Source organism: Elephantulus edwardii, unplaced genomic scaffold (genome assembly GCF_000299155.1).
Source record: "Elephantulus edwardii isolate Elephantulus edwardi_28Jun2011 unplaced genomic scaffold, EleEdw1.0 scaffold00011, whole genome shotgun sequence".
Lineage (NCBI taxonomy): Eukaryota > Metazoa > Chordata > Mammalia > Macroscelidea > Macroscelididae > Elephantulus > Elephantulus edwardii.
Window position 1 is genome coordinate 20,672,656 of NW_006399761.1, and position 21,106 is coordinate 20,693,761.

At 40.5% G+C, this 21,106-nt stretch overlaps 1 protein-coding gene across 1 annotated transcript in view; it reads left to right on the forward strand.

Moving 5' to 3' along the window:
• Nucleotides 1-20,864, forward strand: part of PEX13 (peroxisomal biogenesis factor 13) — a 35,109-nt gene extending 14,245 nt beyond the window's left edge. Inside the window, exons 2-4 of the mRNA XM_006880945.1 lie at nucleotides 5,440-6,131; nucleotides 10,256-10,381; nucleotides 20,566-20,864. Of these exons, the coding sequence (XP_006881007.1) occupies nucleotides 5,440-6,131; nucleotides 10,256-10,381; nucleotides 20,566-20,864 (1,117 nt within the window). The remainder of the gene's footprint in view (nucleotides 1-5,439; nucleotides 6,132-10,255; nucleotides 10,382-20,565) is intronic.
• The last annotated feature ends 242 nt before the right edge of the window (nucleotides 20,865-21,106 follow it).

Below are 21,106 nucleotides of genomic sequence, written 5' to 3' on the forward strand. Positions count from 1 at the left end.
TATTTTTGTCATGACCAGAGTCCAGAGCAAAGGCTGCATAGTGGAGTGGACCTGGGGGCAGGGATTGTAAAACAAAGAATTTTTCTTTTACTTTTCCAAGAGGGTAGTGTTCTGGAGGAAAGGGTTAGGAGGGGGGGAAAGTGCAACAATAAACGAATAGAAATCCAAAGTCTCTGTAAATTTTCATTGAAATTAATAATAAATGAAAAAGAAATGTAAAAGGGTGCAGCTGCTTTGACAAACAGAGTCTGATGTAGAAAATTAGCATTTTGTAACTACAAATCTAGTGTTTGATTAGGCAAGAACCATTTATGCATGCTAAGTTTGGATAAGCATTTGTGGAAGAACTGTGCCTTTGCGTTCACCTTGTAGAAAAGGCAGACATAGGTAAACACATGTAAGACAGTATACGTTAGAAGGAAGCTCTGATAGCTTGGTGGTAAGGAGCTATTCTGCCAACCCAAAGGCACACAGTTCAAGTCCATCAGCTGTTCAGTGAGAGGAAGATGGGAGAGCTCCTCTAGTGTGATTTACAGCCTCTGAAAACATACTGGAGGATCAGCTATGCATCAGCTCTGACTCAATGACACGTAACTACTTCAACAACATAATGTAGAACTATTGACAAGTAGTTGTGGGAAGGACTCAGAGTGATAGTAGTATAGCTAAGCTAGCATTTTTTAAGACCAAATTTTCTCTATAAAGAAAGAATATTAGGGCAGACGTTGGCAACGGGGGAAAGGCTGGGGAGAGAATGGAGAAAGAGTAGATAGATAATGAACTGGAACAGTTCACTGGAATAGATGGGGGAAGAGCCATCCGAAAGGAATATATGATTATGCATTATATGTGTGAGAACAGTCTGGAACAAGGGGTGAATTACAGGGTGGGCTGGGGGAGAGGAAGAAAAAGTACAACAATGAATCAAAAAATATTTTTTAAAAAAGAATATGATGATCTAAATGTTGGTTCAAATTCCTTATAAAAACAGTATTTTGAGCAGCAGTTAATCTACAAAGTAGTTGAGGAAAACCCCCCACAGTGAAGCATAAAAGAAACAAAATGATAAAAAATTGAAAAAGTGATTTAGGGGATGACAGAAGCAAGGTATAATTTAGATGAAAAGATAACCGTCCTGTAAAACACTGCTGCTCACATTCCCTTTGGTGAGTGACCAATATGTGTATAAACTACTGTACAAATTTCATAGCAGTATCAAGCTACTTAAACCTACAACTTTTTTCTATACCTTTTTTTCTTGTTACAGACAAATGAATAAAGTTCAATAACAGTAACTCAGAAACCACATAGCATGTTGCTAAATAAAGTTTCTATAGTAATGATCAAGTCCTTCCTGTTAAGTGAACCATATGACTTTCTAGGTGACTTACTAAACTTTTTAAGGGAAAATAATCATACAGACTTTGTTAAAAGATAGAAAAAGACTAAGCAATCCAACCTCTTTTTTTTTTAAGAGACCATGTAACGTTGATACCAGAATCTGACAAAAATTTTACAAGAAAAGCAAATTACAGACGAGCTCTGGTGGCCTAGTGGCAAGAAGCTGCACTGAAATCCCAGAGATGAGCAGTTCGAACCCACCAGATGCTCTGCTGGAGAAGGCGGGATAATCTCCTCCTGTACCAGTCAGATCCAATTTGACGGTACACACGCAAAAAATAATTAAAAAATTTTAAAAGAAGAAAAGCAAATTACAGAATATTCTCACTGATGAATATAAATTCAGAATTTCGTGAATACTAGTAGCCATATATAGAAACATATCTCGGCTACTTATATTGCAAGAATATAAGGAATTTTTTAATAGAAATATTACTAGTAAGATGTGTACAAAAGTCCAAAAGGGAAAAAGGAAGGACGAGGAGGCAGGAGGGTGGGGAAGGGTCTCAGAGTATGGTGGGTAAAGGGAAGGAGTGAAGGAATTCGGGAGTTTCCAGTGGGGACTGGAAAAGGCATGGATCAATGGTGATTAATTTTATAAAACACAGTGTATGGGAATGATTGTCCAAAACACATTATGCATCGTGGAATGTGTGAAACACAATGTATATTAACAAAACACTGTACAAATTTTGTGTGCAAACCAATATAATTTTTTTTAAATATAAGCAACTTTTAGTATTTGGGAATTAATTTATCATTTATATATGTGATTTTTAAAAGCTTCTGAAGGATAATTTGATAAAGTTCAATGTTCATTGTTACTTAAGACTCCTAGCAAGCTATAAATAGAAAAGGAACTTCTTTATCAACAACAGATCTACAGCAAACATAGAGATGATGGTGCATTAAAAAGTCCTGTGAAGATAGAGAATGGGCAGGTGCCTCGAGCTCCGCTTGTGGTCAGGATTGTCCTGCAGACTGTAGACAGTCACCAGCTACAACGGTTTCATGCTAACCACTCTGTGATGTCTGCTTTGACACAAGTCATGGACCTTTTTCTTCTTCTCAGTTCTCATATTCAGCTGTGAGGCAGTGTTTTGAACAGTCATCATAAAACATTGAACATCTGCAAGTAAGCATCAGAGGCCGAACACATCAGCAGATTTTCAGTTGTAGCATTGGGTGTAGTACGTAGGACTCGCAAAACTGTGTTATTTTTAAAAACGTTTTTTTGTATGTAGTTGGGACCACCAATACTTGAATATGAAAACTGTATAAAGTAAAAAGAGGAAATGAACCTAGCATTCACTTGGAGTATGCCTACAATTCTTAAAATCTAAACTACCTAAAGACAGATTATTATAATTAATGTCATATTTTATAAAAAAGAAAAATAATTTTATATAATAAAACTTGTGAAAACTAGAATCTGTGTAAGACAGAAAACAGGAAAAAGAAAAACTCCAATATTTTTCACTAACAGTGTTAATGAGTGGATGAGATGAAAGCCAGAGAAAACAAGACAGTCCCATTGGGTTTTAGCGTCCCTAGATTTCATGTACCAGAAAGGCAGGAATTTCTGTATAACAGAAATAAAGTGAAATTTTAGGAAAATAACTATTTACAGTAGCATAAAACAGTATCAAATATATAAAGTAAATCTAAAAAAAAAACAAAAACAAAAACAAAAAAAACAGAACACCCCACACCATCCACCAGATGCTCTGCTGGAGAAGGAGGGACAATCTCCTCCTGTACCACTCAGATCTGATTTGACGGTACACACACAAAAATAATAATTGGGGGGAAAAAAACACACCAAACTTCCATAGAAATATGAACTTTTGCTTTGGTACTTTGGAAAAACAACTTTAGAGATATTTGTCTCACCAGACCCTGGATCTCTATCCCAGAGAGTTCATTACTTTTGTCCAGGTTGAGGTTCAACCCTTTGTGCTGACCCTGGGCTATATAACATGTCCAGGTATTGATACACACCTTGCAAGGATTAGCCAGTAGACCGAACAATGAGCTGAGTTGTGGCTAAGCCACAGCTACTAGCAAGTGAAGGCCTGTGACCTTGATAAGGTGAAGAATGAGGAGATTGGTCAGTCCTTGACCTTGGTGTAGGATGAAGAGATTGATCGGTCCTTGCCCATGCAGTTAAACTAAGAGGAGTTTCTAGATGTGAGCACATAGCCCCACAGAGGGGATACAGACAGGAAGAGACAGGTAGTGGCAGGAAGGAGACTGAAAAGGCAGAGAGTGAGGAGGCAAAGAATCTTCCATATGAGCTGCGTCATTGCTAAAGTACAGAAGAGACAGCAAAGGTCTTAGCAGCCAGATAAGCTGTGACAGATAGCAGAGCAAGAAGAGAGAGCAGAGAGAAAGCTTTGTGCTCGGAAGGGGGACCAAGAGAGCCATCCTCACCTGGAGCGGGACTTGCCTTTATACGTCCTGAACCTAATAGAGCCTAGCCATTATAACCTACTTATCCTGATCCCAAATTGTTCCTCGAACAGCATAACATGAGACCATGGTTTATGGGTTCTGTTTGGCCATTGTGAGATGGGTTATTGAACTCAGCAGAGAAGTAGAAGCATGCCAAAGAGAGGAGTTCTGGTGTCAGAATTGACAAAAAGATTGGAGGTAGAGCTGTATGTGATATCCACTGCACAGGGATCAGCCTTGAGCTGTGATCTAGGTAAGTATTGACAATACAGACACTGCTGTTACTCCTACATTGGTACACGTGGACTCAGTAAAAGAATTGTTCAATGTTAGAAAAATCTTTAAAAGATCTAAATACTTTTATTGTAAAAATAGAAGGATAACTAGTAAAACATACATGAGAGCTCAAGGGGTCTAGGGGTGGGAGCAGAGGGGTAAGGATGGGTAGGGGCAAAGCCACGGGTGCACAGTTTGGTGGGTGGGGGTGTGGGGAAAGAGAAATGGGGAGGATCGGGGGGAAAGACAGGATAAAGTTCAATGGTGATTTACTTTATAAAACATAATGCATGTGAATGATTGTATGAAGCATAATGTGAATGTAGGGTGAAACACAATGTATACGAACTTTGTTAGCAAACCATTGAAAAGAAAGAAAAAGATGTAAATAAATGGAATACATGTCCTATTCATGGATTGAAACTCTTCTGAGTGTTCCAGAGATTTCAGTTCTCAACCCATTAACCTCCAGATTCAGTGTACTCTCAAAGAGAATATCAGCTGGGTTGATAGAAGCAGATACAGAATTTAAAATTTTAATCAATGTAGACGAACTTGCTTTATTGGATGTGAAAATTATGGTAATTAAAATACTGTTGTTTGGGTGCAAGGTTGGACATACATCCATCTAGTTATTACCCTTCAGGAAATAGACACACATCTTGAAACATCGTGATTAAAGATAATACTAATGTTGCCAGCATAAGTAAATATATGATGGGGTAAAGTCAGCTATTTGATCCTTTAATAGTAGTTCGTTTTGTCTTACCACTTGAGATTTTGAGCCTCTGGTTAAAATGTTCACACTCAAAGCTACTTTAGTACATTCTGTCATAGTATATCAAAAGCTCAAATTCACTGGCATCCAATTGAAAGCAACTCACAGGGGACCCTCTGTTGGGTTTCTGAGGCTGCACGTCACATGGGGGGAGATGGCCGATCTTCCACGGAGCTTCTGCTGTACTGTTGTGATTGTCCGGTACCATCAAGTCAAGAACAACTCATAGTGACCCTAAGAACAACAGAGCTGAACCCTGTTGTACCCTGCACCATCCTTCTCACCTGGGCATATGTTGTCGTGGACCATCAAGTAGGAACTGACCAGTGGGTTTTCAGAGGCAGTTAATCACACAAGAGGAGATTGTCAGTATTTCTCCCATGGAAGAGCTGGTGGATTTGAACTGCATGCATTCAGGATTGTAGCACAGCTCTGAACCACTAGGCCACACAAGAGATGTTTAATAGTTCCTTTGAATTGAATTGATTTTGTGTGTAAGTGACTGTTTTTTAATCTTTTGTGTGTTTTAGATCCGCTGACTTGGGTGCTAGTTTCTTGACAAGACCAGGACAGCCAGCACTTACCAGGGTGCCCCCACCCATCCTTCCAAGGCCATCACAGCAGACGGGAAGCAGCAGTGTGAATACTTTCAGACCTGCTTACAGTTCCTTTTCCTCGGGATATGGCGCCTATGGAAATTCCTTTTATGGAAGCTATAGCCCGTACAGCTATAGCTATAATGGGTTGGGGTATAACCGCTTCCGTGTCGACGATCTGCCCCCAAGTCGGTTTGTTCAGCAAGCAGAAGAGAGCAGCAGAGGTGCGTTTCAGTCCATCGAGAGCATCGTGCACGCCTTTGCCTCTGTCAGTATGATGATGGACGCCACCTTCTCAGCCGTCTACAACAGTTTCAGGGCCGTGCTGGATGTCGCAAATCACTTTTCCAGACTGAAAATACACTTCACAAAAGTCTTTTCTGCTTTTGCACTAGTCAGGACTATTCGGTACCTTTATCGACGGTTACAGCGGATAATGGGGTTGAGAAGAGGCTCTGAGAATGAGGACCTGTGGGCAGAAAGTGAAGGAACTGTGGCTTGCCTTAGCGCCGAGGACAGGGCTAACTCAGCAAAATCCTGGCCAATATTCTTGTTCTTTGCTGTTATCCTCGGGGGTCCTTACCTCATCTGGAAACTGCTGTCTACCAACAATGATGAAGTAACAGGTGAGACCAAGCAGAGGGGTCAGACCTTACAGCAGTCTCTGGTTTCAAGAATAGATTTGTTACTGGGGAGAGAATAGGGAAAGAGTGGATAGATAATGACCACTGCATTAGATCAGATGAGGAGAAGAACTGTCTGAAAGGAATATAGGATTACACATTATATGTATGACAGTAATCTGGAAGAAAGGATGCCTTGCAGAGAGGACTGGGGGAGGGAGGAGAGGAACGGGGAAGAAAATGTGTAGCAATGAAAAATTAAAACATTTTCAATGTTAAAAAAAAAAAAGTACAATTCCAACAAACATAAAAAGAGCATTTTGAGACCCAGCCTGAAGTACAAGCTGTGAAGTGGTGGAGAGGGGGGTGGTATAGATTTGTTAAATTCACATTCTTTACATTTGTTTTTATATTTTAATTCCGTCATATTTTCAGTTAATAATTCAAAATTAGAAGAAGAATGTGTCTCAGGAACAGACAGTTTTATTCATTGTTCAGTTATAAATGTATATTACCCGACTGCTTTATGCCAGAAACTAAACTGGGTGTTGTAGAGACTACAGTGGTCACAGGGCATCACCTGTCTCATCGTTAACCGCGGAACCAGCCGACCCTCCCAGGGCTCCCAAGGCTGAGCATCGCACACGAGGAGTTACCCCTCTCACTAGGAGCTGCGGATGGATTTGAACCATCAGAGAGGTACCACCTTTGATTAGCAGCACAGTGCCTTATGGACTATCCCACCCGATGTCACAATCCCTACATTTCTAAAATTAACTGTAATAAGGCAGACTAAGGGTTATTATTAGGTGGTTGAGAGAAGTAAGGTTTATTGAGCATTTCTACCACACAAGATACGTGTCGTGTTTTATCTCTAATTCTTACAACTCTTAAGTGATAGGAATTAGCCTCCCTTACTAAAGGGATCACTTTTCTAAATTGAAAGTACACTTCACAAGAAGTATGTTCAGCTTTTGCACTAGTTCCAGACTACTTAGTATCTTTATAGAGAGTTGTAGCTGATGATGGGTTTGAGAAGAGGCTCTGAGAATGAGACCACACAGATAGATGTATCTTAGAGAAGGTGCAAGCAGAGTGCTCCTTGGAGGCAAGGGTGGCGAAGCTTTGCCCCCCATCCTTTGAGCATGTTACTAGGAGAAGCTGTTCCTTAGGGACATCATGCTTGGAAAGGTGAAAGGTCAGCAAAAAGAACACCCTCAGTTGGACGGATTGACACAGTGACTGTAGCCTTGGGCTCGGGTGTGTCAGATGGTGAGGATGCCACAGGACAGAACAGCGTTCAGATCTGTTCATAGGGTCGCTGTGGTCGTTTTCAACAGCTCCTGACAGGAACAATGAATGGAAGGGCTGAGGCTCACAGAAATCACTTGCCCACAGTTACAGAGTTAAATAAGGTGGAACTGGTGGGTGAGAACAGCTGCTGAGAGACTTGAGAATGCTGGAAATGGCATCACACTAAATTTAAAACAAAGTCCATTCCTGCAAATGATTTACTTGACTCATTACCTAACATACTGATTCTGCAAAGTTCACAGTAATAACTTAAGCAGACAATATATTCAGCGTTGACTGTTTAAATGCGTCCCATGGAGCTCTGGTGCCTTAGTGGTAAGGTGGTGTTCTGCAAACCCAAAAGTAGGCTAGTTGAAATCCACCAGCTGCTCTTTGGGAGAAGGAGGATCTTCTCTCATGTGACTCAGTTTGGACTCAGCAGCCCATGGCAACAATAATATGTTTACATTGTCCAGAGATATGTTACTATGGTCTGCTAACAAAAGAGCCACGACCCTCTGGTGATTCAAAATCCAGTCTCCCAGGAAGATGGGCAGTCTCTCCCCATGTGGTTTACGGCTTCACAAAGCCAGAGAAGGTCATCTATGCATTTGTTGTTCTTGACAGCAGTGTTGTTGTTGTTGTTATGTGCTGTCGAGTCGTTTGCGACTCATAGCGACCCTGTGTACAACAGCCCTAAACCCTGCTCTATCCTGTGCCAGTCGCATTGCCTCTGACACACCCATCCCAATTACCCCAGTCACTGAATCAATCCACCTCAAAAAGAGTCTTCCCCTCCTGCGCTGTCCCTCTACCATACCAAGCATGATGTCCCTCTCCAAAGACCTGTCTCTCCTTACAACATGCCCAGAGTATGTCAGACGAAGCCCCAGAATCCTTGCCTCCAAGGAGTAGCCTGGTTTAACCCTCTCTAGGATGAATCTGTTTGTTTTCTTGGTACATTCAATACTCTTCTCCAGCACCACAGCTCAAAGGCATCAGTTCTCCTTCTATCCTCCCTAGTCATTGTCCAGCTCTCTGATGCATAACAAGTGATTGCCAAAACCATGGCCTGTATCAGGCGCATCTTAGTCTCCACAGAGACACCGTTGCTCTTGAGTACTTTAGAGAGGTCCCTAACAGCAGATTTTCCCATCGCAATACGTTTTTTTATTTCCTGGCTGCTGGTGCCAAGAGTATTGACCGTGGAGCCGAGCAAACTGAAGCTATGAACAATCTCAATCTCTTCGCCATCCATCCTGATGCTGCCAATTGGTCCAGTGGTGAGAATCCTTGTCTTCTTGACATTGAGCCTCAGTCCATACTGAAGACTGCAGTCCTTGACCCTCTGCAGTAAGTGCATGAGGTCCTCCTCAGTTTCAGCGAGCAGGGTGATGAGTTTGAGATAAATACAGTACTGTGAGAGGAAGACCCTCAGCCAGGTAGATTAACACGGTGACTGCTGCATTGGGCTCTTGTGTGTCTGGAAGTGTGAGGATGGCACAGGATAGAGCAGGGTTTAGATCTGTTTTTCAGAGAGTCGACTCGATGGCACCTAACAGCAACAGTGCTATGACAGATTCTACAGAAGGTATTTTGAGTAAGGATATTGTAACCTCCAATTAAAAGATCATTTTAACCTTGTTTAGTTGAAGAATAACTGTTATTAAACGACAAGTGGTTTTGGAGATAACCATTTGCTGTTTTGCTTTATAGTTTCCAGACTGTCAAAAGTTAAGAACTGCTGTCTTCTCTAAGCAGTAACGTAACAGCTTTCCTCCCCTCTTATCCATGTGCAAAGGAAATGTCAGTCTTTTAAAATCTCTTTAACTATGTAATTGAGTAGCTTCAACTTAGCCTTCAATTGAAAGTCATTAATCTGAAATACTATGTTATAGGAAAAAGAAAGTATCAAGAGAAGGATGTAGTAGAATTCTGTAAATATCTAAGTTTAGAAACACCTTCGAAATTAAAACCATTGCTAACAGTTATTTGGCAGTACCTGTACATTTGAGGAAGGGTTTTCAAAGATGCAGACTGATTACAAAGCACGCATTAACAAATGAACATTTACAGTCCATCTGGATAATAGGAAGCATTACCTTTAAACCCTCACAAAGAATCCTTTACTCATAGTAGTTACACCTAAATTACAAAGAAATGGACTACAAATTTGGTGGAAAATTTTTTCCCCTTATTATGTAAGTAGTTACATAATCAATGTGCTTTATTTTGCCTCTTGGCCTGCAAACCTGGAAGATTTACTGTTTCTTTCCCTGTAATAGAAAAAGTTTGTCAGCTTCTGGCTTTTAGGATGAAAAACCAGAACATTAGACCCACTGCTGTTGATTCAATTCCAACTCATAGTAACTCAGCAGAGTAGAACTCTCATTAAATCCCCACGGCTGTAGGTCTTCACTGGACAGATGGCCTCACATGTCTCCCATGGAGCAGCTGGTTGGTTTGAAATGCCACCCTTTTGGTTGACCACTAAGTGCCAGAGGACCCCTTTTTCCGGTAGAAGACATTAAATTAGCAACTGGAAAAGAAGCGCTAATAGACGTCCTGATGAATGTCTTGTTGATTATTCATAGTATTCATTGAAAACTCTGTGGAGTACCTAGTTTTACTCTATGTCCTAACACATCAGTTTACCCACCGTGATTCAGAATCTATGTAAAAGTAACGAGTTTGGGTTTTGAATTAAAAAATTTGCTTTTTAAGGGGAACTTTTCCCTTGGCAAATAAAAGCTTTCTGCAGCTTACAAACCATGTCTGCTGAAATGCCTGCATTTTCTAAGTTTTACTAACCTGCTTGTTCATTTGGCTTGTAGACAGCACCAACTGGGCAAGTGGTGAAGATGATCACGTAGTTGCTCGGGCAGAGTACGATTTTCATGCCATGTCTGAAGAAGAAATTTCTTTCCGTGCCGGTGATATGCTAAACTTGGCTCTCAAAGGTAATCAAAAGGAATTGTGAATTTTTAGTATTACGTATTTTTATTACTAATTGCAACAAAGGATCTAGGTCATTGTTAGTTAATTCAGAGTTAGTTACCAAGATTTTTTTTTTCTGTCAACCTTCAGATCTGAGAAAGGTGAGACAGTAATGTTCCAGCAAGGTGAAGAAGAATGTGGGGAGATTTTATGTAGTATCTTTATTCTTTTGCATTCTCCCTGGATGATATTCTTGATACCATCCAACAGCTCAACTGCTCTTTGTTCATTAGTGTTCAAGGCCTCAAAACTGCTCTTGAGATGGTTTTTAATTTCAGGTGCCACAGACTGAAGATGATATTTTGGTTCTTGTGCATTGGTTTTCATTTTCTTTAGCTTCGGTTCGAGCTTATGCAGGAGTAGTAGATGGCCTGTTCCACAGCCAGCACCTGGCCTAGTTTTCACAGCAAATATTGAGCTTCTCCAACGGTTCTTATCACAGATGAAGTCAGTCTCATTCCAGTGTATTCCATTAAGTGAGGTCCATGTGTATAGTCATTGTTTATGTTTTTTTTTTGTTTATGTTTTTTATAAACGGTATTTGCAATGGATAAATTATTGCTTGTAAAAAATTCTGTCATTCTATCTTCAGCTTCATTCCTGTCACCAGGTCCATATTTTCCAACTACTGATTCTTCTTCCTTGTTCCCACCTTTTTCATTTCAGTCACCAGTGATTATTATTATTGAATCTTGGTTGCATATTCCATCAGTTTCAGGCAACAAAAGGTGATAGAAATCTTCTATCTCCTCCTCTCAGGCTCTAGTTGTTGGCACATGTTTTTTAATGATAGTTGTCGTAATAGGTTTTCCTTGTATGCATATGGATATTAGCCTGTCACTCACAACATTGTATTTCAGGATGGATCTAAAAATGGTCTTTTTTTTTTTAACTATGAATCCGACCCCATTTTCCCCTCACTTTTTGATTCCCAGCAGAGTAGGTCATGTGATTATCTGATTCACAGTGTCCCAAGCCAATCCGTCTCAGCTTGCTAGTGCCTACTCTGTCAATATTTATGTGTCCCGTTTCTTTTTTAACAACGTCCAGTTTCCCTACATTCTTAAGGCAGAGGAAGAAGGAAAGACCAAGATGGATGTGAGAGTGCGTATTGTATTAGGATGACGCCGAGAAGCCAAAAGCAAAGGGAAGCAGTCAGGAAATTAAGGAGCTTAACAAAAGGAGGTAGCAAAGAGCAGCTCAGGAAGACAAAGCCAAATATTATAATGAAATGTGCAAAGAGCTGATACTCGGCATTTCTTTCTTTCTCCCCACCCCCTTTTTTTTATACTGTGGAGTCAGATCCGATTGGCTCAGGAGGAGATAGATTGCCACTCCTTCTCCGGCAGAGTATGTGGTGGATTTGAACCTCACACCTTTAGGATTGCAGTGCAGCTTCTTGCCACTAGGCCACCAGATTGGCATTTCTTAAGCTGAAGGAACTAAGGAACAAATTCAAGTCTTAACTTATACTACCTAGAGACGCTATGGGCAGAATATTGAATGATCAGAAGATTGAAGGAATACAGAGTCACTGTATTAAAATGAGCTGGCTGACTCAGAAGACTTCCGTGAAATATGATCAAGAAGGAAGAAATGAAAGCTGCTCTGAAGGAATAGGCAAAAAAACAAGGTCCCAGAAGTTGATGGAATACCAATTAATCTATCTCTACAAACAGATGCTACCCTGCACATGCTCATCAAGTTGTGCCAAGAAATCTGGAGGACTGCTAGCTCGCCAGCTGACTGGAAGAGATCTATATTTATTCCCATTCAAAAAAAAAGGTTTGGAAATTATCAAACTAATATCCACAAAAGCAAAATCTTGTTGAAGATTATCTAAAAATGACTGAAACAGTACATCAGAAGAGACCTGCCAGAAATACAAGCTGGATTAGAAGAGGCCATGGCACTAAGGATATATCATTGCCAATGTCGGATGGATCGTGGCTGAAAACAGAGCATACCAGAAGAATATCTGTCTGTGTTTTATTGGCTGTGCAAAGGTATTTGACTATGTGAATCACAACAAATTGTGGTTAACATTGAGAAGATTGAGAAGAATGAGAATCCCAGAACATTTGATCATGCTCATGTGAAATCTAAATTTAGACCAGGAAGCAGTCGTCATAACAGAGCAAGGAAACACTACATGGAGTACATCAGAGATGTGTCTTATCTCCATACCTGCTCAATCTATATGCAGAACAAATCATCCGGGAGGCTGAATTTTATGAAGAAGAATGTGGCATCAGGATTGGAAGAAGCCTCATCAACAATCTGGGTTATGCAGATGACACAACATTGCTTCATGAAACTGTGGAGAAGACCTGAAGCGTCGTTAGCTGCAGAAGGTCAAGAACTGCAGTACTCAGTATGGATTGCATCTCAACATCAAGAAAACAAAGATTCTTACCACCGAGTCAGTTGGCATCATTATGATAGACAAAGAAGAGATTGCGGTTGTTAACAGTTTCATTTTGCGCATATCCCTAATCGACACTCTTGACACCAGCACTCAAGAAATCAGAAGACGAGTTGCTTTGGGAAAGTCTGCTGAGGAGCAACGATGTCAGTCTAGAGATCAGTGTGTCTGATCCAAGCCATGGTCCTTTCAATTATGTGCTGTGTATCTGAGAGCTGGACAGTGACTACGGATGACAGAAGAAGAATGAATATCTTTAAGTTGTGGTGCTGGAGAAGAGTATTGAACATACTGTGGACTGGCAAGAGAACAAACAAGTCTGTCCTGCAGAAGTTGAAATCAGGTTGTCCTTGGAGGCAAGGATTTTGAGACTTAGTCTACGTACTTTGGGCATGTTGCCAGGAGGGACCAATCCTTGGAAAATGACATCATGCTTGCAAAATTGGAGGGTCAGTGCAGGAGAGGAAGACCCTGGATGAGATGAATTGACAAAATTATTATGGTAATGGTGATATTTGTCAGAGACTGTAAGATTGGCTCAGGACAGGGTAGAGTTCATAGCTTTATTGTTCATAAAGTCACTGTGAGTTGCAGTTGACTTGATGGTACATAACAACAGTGTCTTCAGTTAACATTTTTAAATTTCAAACTCTAGTATTTGTCACACAAAAGAATGGAGAGTGTACCACCTATAACAAATCTAAGAAACCAAAACTATTATCTAGCTTCATCCGAGAATCAGTACTGTCCCTGACTACTAAATTTTTGTGTTGTTTCTTTGTTACTTGAATTCTACTTAACCCAGAAACGTTTTGGTGCCAGAGGAATGAATATCCTGAAGTGATGATGAGCTTCAGTAAGAAATTTATACACAATTCAGGTTATTTGTTTTTTCACTAGACTTCTAGTATTATGTTTTCTTTCTAGTGAAAATAGCAGTTAGTTGTTTTGAATTTCTGAAGGATTTCTTTTTAAGGCTTGTTGTTAGAGACAAATATATCACAAATGACTCTTTTCAGTTCATCTAAATAAAAGACAAAAGCAATGAAGTACCCCTTAAATACATTATATTTTAGAGAAATTTTGTACCTCAGGTTAGTCTTCAGTTAGTTGAGGCTCTTACACTTTGCCTGGTGCATCTTTGCTTTTCTTTCTCTCCATTGCTCAGATAAAGTATGTTTTCTCTTTAGAGCAAAAGCAGTCACAGGTGTGATTGAATTTCTGACTTTTTTCTTTTATTATGGAATAGTAAACAAAAATCATGTTTTGTGCCTACATTATAATGTTAGAATAAAACTATGAGCAGATTAAACAGCTTTTTAAAGACATGGATAAGATGCAAGCTTTGCAGACGCTGACTACACAAAGTAATTGAATAAAAACAGACTACGGAGATAAATGGAGCACAGAACAGTATAGTGAAGCCACCCTGAATAGCTGTCTCCTGGGGCACAGGCCTATGGCAGTATCCTTCTCCACTTACTCCCCCATGTCCTCCAGCCAATCAGAAAAGAGACCTCCACCACCACCATCACCACTCACCAGGTTTCTGGCAGCTTTCTCCTGACCGACCCCAGTTCTGCCTGAGGCCAGGCCCAGGACATTGTGTATCTAGCACGAAGAGCATATGTGGCTTTAGCCTCTGGGAGCCCATGGACTGTGCTGCCCTGGGCCTATAGCTGACCGGTGCATTAGTGGAGACATCACCTCCGAGAGGTCCTACCTTTCACTGCGCACCCTTGCCCAACATACTCCACAGCCACATTTGGAGCAGTGCACCCTCTGAGGTGTATGCCATCCTCGGCCTCTCAGGTCAACACTTTGTCTCCTCACGGTAGCTATCCCTGACTGGAAGCATCTTGGGAAAAAACAAATACACCTACACACACACACACACACACACACACACAGAGAGAGAAAGAGAGAAAGAAAACTTGCCAACCAAGAATTTTATATCCAGCAAATTTTTCTATCAGATAATGACAGTGAGGGTAGTACATTTCCAGGTGAACAGAAGCTAAGGAAATGTGTGGGAACTAGACCCACCATCATTTCAACACTAAAGAGAATTCTTTGGACCAGGAAACCGCAATGACAGGCAACAGCCCAAAATTCATATTGACATCATCATTCACAAATCAACCTAGACATAGAAATATCCAAAGTATAATTAGTATTGTTGTGCACCGTAGAAGACATAGAAATATCCAAAGTAAAATTAGTATTGTGTGTACCATAGAGTCGGAACTGACCCATAGCTGACCCTCCAGTGGGTTTTTAGAGGCAGTTAATTGCACGGGAGAAGACTGCCCATCCTTCTCCCACATAATAAATATGTTGTTGTTATGTGCCGTCAAGTCGCTTGCTGTGACACTAAAAGTAGGAAACCAAAGGTATCAATCTGTAAGTGAGGACAACTATATTGCAAACTGGGTGTGTGGTTACAGCACTTTTTAAACGGTGAGGAGGTCAAGATGATTTTAAGGTAAAATAAACTGTTAGATTTGAATAAAATTGTGACTTATTATGTATCCTCTAAGAAAATGTCAAAATCTCAATATATTTATTTTTAAAAAGACTTTCATAAACAATGAAACAGTAGAAATGCAGAAAATAAGAAGAATGCCATAAATAACTCCAGCAACAATAGTCAAGTTCAACAGGGTAGCAAACAGCAAATGCTGGGGAAGTTGTGGGGAGATTGGAACTCTTATTCACTGCTGGTGGGATTGTAAAATGGCACAGCCAAAAGGTAGCTCAAGAAGACAAAAGCAGAATATCCTATGAAATGTGCAAAGAGCTAGAGTCAGAATAAAAAGGGAAGAACTTATGCAGCATTACTCAAGCTGAAAGAATTGAAGAATAATTCAAGCCTTGAGTTTCAATACTGAGAGATGATTTGGGCAAAATCTTAAATGATCTAGGAAGAGGAAATACACAAGAGTTATTGTACCAAAAAGAATTGGTCAACATTGAAATATTCCAGAAGTACCATAAGTTCAAGAGGCAACACTGGTAAAAAATAAGGCCCCAGGAGTTGATGAGATACCAATTGACATGTTTCAACTAACAGATACAGCCCTAGACATGCTGACCAGTCTCTGCCAGGAAATTTGGAGGACAGCTGATCAAGTGACTGGGGTAGATCCATATTTGTTCCCATTCCCAAGAAGGGTGACCCAACAGAATGTAGAAATTATAGAACAATATTTTAATAATACATACAAACAAAATATTACAGAAAATCACCCAAAAACGGCTAGACATGTACATTGACAGGAAACTGCCAGAAGTTTAAGTGGGGGTTAGAAGAGGCCTCGGCACCTCTGAAACCCAGAAAGATCTATATTTAATGGAAGAACGTTCCATGCTCCTAGATTGAAAGACTTAGTATTGTGAAAATGACAGTGCTACCACAAATGATCTCTTTCTATACACACACACACACACACACACACACACACACAGTGCAATCCCATATCCAGATCCATCATGATTTTTCAGAGTTCGGAAAATCACCAACTTCATGTAGAAAGCAAGAAACCCAGATAAGCAAAGAGATATGGAAAAATACCAAAACAAATCCTAAGTACACTATTTTACACTTCCTGATCTCAAAACCTACTGCACAACCACAATATTTAAAACAGCTTTGTAAATAAAAGTTCTTTTTAAAAGAACAGCTTTGTACTGGTACATGACAGGTACATACACAAATGGAATAAAATTAAGAACCTAGAAATAAATCCATCCAACAATGGACAGCTGTTTGACAAAGAGATGAAATTGATTAAGTGGAGAAAAGCCTCTTTGGTGCTGTCAAAATAGGGTATTTATTTGCAAAAAACTAAAGTAAGAACCATACCTCACACCATAGTTTAAAAACTAACTCAAAAAGTACCAAGGATGTAGTCATAAAACCTGAAACTATAAAGATCAAAACAAAAATTGAGGCATACTTAGGAGCCCTGGACACTATAAAATGCAACCAAAAATGTACAATCAACAGAGGATAACATTCATTACATGACTGGAACCTCCTAAAATTGAACCCTTAGACTGGGGAAAAAATACTTGGCAATAATACAGCCAAACCTTGTGCCATTGGAGTGTCAAATGGTATAACGGTTACCCATGGTTGACAGTGTTTAGTGGAGCTCCCAGTGTAAGACAGGTTTGGAAACAGGAGTGGCATCCACTTGCTAGACGACATGCCTCTGGAAACTATAAGGTGGCCCTCTTTATGAATTTCCTGAGGCTGTAAATCACACAGGAGGAGGGTATTGGGGGATGCAGACTGCCAGGAAGATGTACCCTTTGGCTAAGCAGCCCCACTCCATTTGTTTACCATTGTTCTGTTATATACCTTGGAGACAGAAAAAACCCATAGCTGACCCTCCAGCGGGTTCTCACAGGCTGTAAATCGCAGGAGAGGAGATTGCCCATTTTTCTCCCTCAGAGCAGCTGGCAGATTGGAACTGTGTGCCTTTGCATTGGTAGAGAAACTCCTTACCACTAAGCCACCAGAGCTCAGTTACATATTATGATTAATTAATTACATTATCAATGGCAGTGTTCCAAAACGAGATGTGTGTGAATGAGTCTGAAAAAGCACTGTGATTTGCAAACCTTCATTTAAGTAAAAATAAGTTTTTTAAAGATCTAAATTAGATGGCTGGGGAAGAAAATGAGGTAATAAAAAATTGTATATATGAGATATCTTTCTTACTTTATCTTTAGACTGTTGCCTTTAACTTTGTTAGGTGGCCAGAAAGAACTTGAGTCTTAAATTTTTGCTCATCTTGTGTGAAATGTGCCATTTGTGATCTTCAGGGTTTTTTGTCACAATCACGTTATTGTTGTTAGGTGCCATCGAGTAGGGATCGTAGCGGCAATGAGGACAAGAGGTGTGAACTCCGTCCTGTCCTGTCCCAGCCTCACATCAAACCTGTTGCTGTAGTCACTGTGTCAACCCACGTGGTAGAGAGTCTTCTTTCTTTTTGCCGTCCCTTCACCTTTCCAAGCATGATGATCTTTTTCTAAGGATTAGCCTCTCCTAACAGTATGCCCATGAATTGTGTAATTTGGTTAAAATTATGTAAAGAAAACCGACTGCATAAAAGCATTTGTTTCTTTTCTGTTTTTCTTAGATCCACAGTCAGTGCCCATGGTGGCAGCAGTCAGGAAATCAAAAGGCATGTTTCTTCTTTTTTTAAAAAAAAATCGGTTGTCAAGAAGCTCTCTCCAAAGAGTTCCTGATCCTTTTCAACTAACTAGACTTGTCATGCAGAAGATCAAACATTATAGTCTTCAGTATAGATTATGTCTCAGCATCAAGAAAGCAGCAGTCATCTTCACTGAACCAGCAGGCAGCATCATGATGTATGGGAGAAAGAGTACAGTTGTCAACCATTTCATTTGCTTAGATAACTATCATCAGTATTCCTGGCAGGAACAGTCAATAAGTCAAAAGACTAGTTGACTTCGGGAAATCTACTGTCTAGGATCTCTCCAAAGTGCTGAAAATCAGTGATACCAGTTTAAATACCAAGGTACACTTGATTCGTGCTAATGCGAAACCTATACTTGGACCAAGAGGCGGTCGTCAGAACAGAGCAGGGCAACACTGAATGGTTCAAAATTGGGAAGGGTGTGCGTCAGGGATGTGTCCTATCTCCATACCTTTTCAACCTGTATGCAGAGCAGCTTATCCAAGAGGCTGGGCTCTTTGAGGAGACGCGTGGTGTTAGGATTAGTGGAAGTTCTATCAACAATCTGCGTTATGCAGATGACACAACCTTGCTCGCTGAAACTGAGGAGGACCTCATGCACTTACTGCAGAGGGTCAAGGACTGCAGCCTTCAGTATGGACTGAGGCTCAATGTCAAGAAGACAAAGATTCTCACCACTGGACCAATTGGTAGCATCAGGATGGATGGCGAAGAGATTGAGATTGTTCATAGCTTCAGTTTGCTCGGCTCCACAGTCAACACTCTTGGCACCAGCAGCCAGGAAATCAAAAAACATATTGCGATGGGAAAGTCTGCTGTTAGGGACCTCTCTAAAGTACTTAGGAGCAACGGTGTCTCTTTGGAGACGAAGGTGCTCCTGTTACAGGCCATGGTCTTTGCAATCACTTGTTATGCATCAGAGAGTTGGACAATGACTAGGGAGGACAGAAGGAGAATTGATGCCTTTGAGCTGTGGTGCTGGAGAAGAGTATTGAATGTACCATGGACTGCCAAGAAAACAAACAGATTCATCCTAGAGAAGGTTAAACCAGGCTACTCCTTGGAGGCAAAGATTCTGGGGCTTCATCTGACATACTTTGGACATGTTGCAAGGAGAGACAGGTCTTTGGAGAGGAACATCATGCTGGGCAGAGTGGAGGGACAGCGCAGGAGGGGAAGACCCTCTATGAGGTGGATTGATTCAGTGACTGGGGTACTCAGGATGGGTGTGTCAGAGGCAGTGCGATTGGCACAGGATAGAGCAGGGTTTAGGGCTGTTGTACATAGGGTCGCTATGAGTCGCAAACGACTTGACGGCACATAACAACAACAACACTTGATTCAAGCCACAGTCTTTTCCATTATTTCCTATACATTTAAAGCTGGGCAGTGAATAAGGATGACAGAAGAAAAACCCGTGCCTGTGAGTTGTGGTGGTGGGGAATAGTACTGAATATCCCACCTCTGTCTCAGGGGAAGTGTAGCCAGTGTGCTCCTTAGAGTCAAGTTGGTGACGCTTCATCTCACAGACGTTGGACATGTTGTCAGGAGGACCAGTTCTTAGGAAAACACATCATGCCGGGAAAGGCGGAGGGTCACAGAAAGAGAGGAAGACCCTTAACAAGATGACTTGGCACAGTGACTGCAAAACTTGGCTTGCGCACATCAGAGGTTATGAGGATGGTTCCGGATAGGTGAGGTTCAGGCCCGTTGATCATAGGTTGGCTATGAGTCCTTGTCAGCTTGATTGCACCTGACAACAACAGCGTACTTAACTGAGAAGGGACAAGATACTCAGCTTTTAGATTTAAGTTTAAAATAAGAAAAGCTTTATTGGGTGAGCCTTGGGTGATTGAAATACTTCAGTTGAAAAAGAAGAACAAACTCCAGAGAACCTTGTTTATATGAGACAAGTAAGTATATAGCTAGAAATCAAAGATTATCAATGGTTACCAGAAGGAGAGACAAAGAGGGAAGCTTGATTTGAGAGCATTGCATTTATGTTGATGGAGGTGGAATATTTTGGAAAAAACACATTAATAATCATGATACAACATGAAAAATGTTGATATCACTGGAACTGAAATGTGAATGTGTCAGTTGTTAAATGACATGATTTGTTATGCACATTTTCACCATAGTAAAAAAAACAGAGCCATTGTTGTTAATTTTCAGCTTTTGAGGGAACTGAAATTCTTCACTCTCTTAATAGGCCAGCTGATGTAATAAAAGATACTCTTCAAGGTAGGAAAAAACTGTTACATTTAAAAGAAAGAAATGAATGTGTGAATGAATAAATATACATTATATATATCATGTAGTGGAGCAAGAGAGAGCCTAAGACTAAGACTGTTAAGCTTACCATTAAAGTTTTAATATTTATGTACTATTTGTGCATATTTTATTACATAACTGTACATGGATTTTACTTTACTGTTTGTTCCTTCCAATGTATAATTACAAGGTGTTTTGGTTTTTTTTCTTTTATCAGAACAGCAGCCCAAAGTGCGTGGTTGGCTTCTGGCCAGTCTCGATGGTCAGACATCAGGATTTATACCTGCGAATTATGTCAGAATTCTTGGTAAAAGAAAGGGTAGGAAAACGATGAAATCAGATAAAATCTCCAAGCAACAGCAGTCTGTGGCCAACGCAACGCTCCTGAAAGGAGCCAGTGCTGCGGATTCATTGGAGGAACAGGAAGCTGCCTTTGAATCTGTTTTTGTTGAAGGTAACAAGGCTCCAGCTGCACCTGGTGCCACTGGGCCAAATGAAGACAGACAAGGACTTTGATACTTTCATGTTTGATTGCATTTGAACTAAACGTTAGAGTACTTTTAAAAATTATTTCTTATAAGGAAGTTAAATCTACAATCTGATACAAAGGTTGGTTAGTGGGTCTTCAGGTGTTTTGCTGCTAGAAACTAGCTTGTGGGTCTAGTGACCTGGCCCTGTTTTACAATTCCTTGGACCACAAAAACATGTTTCACCTGAAGTTTAACGTTTTGGAGGTTATGCTGCAGTAGGGAATCATT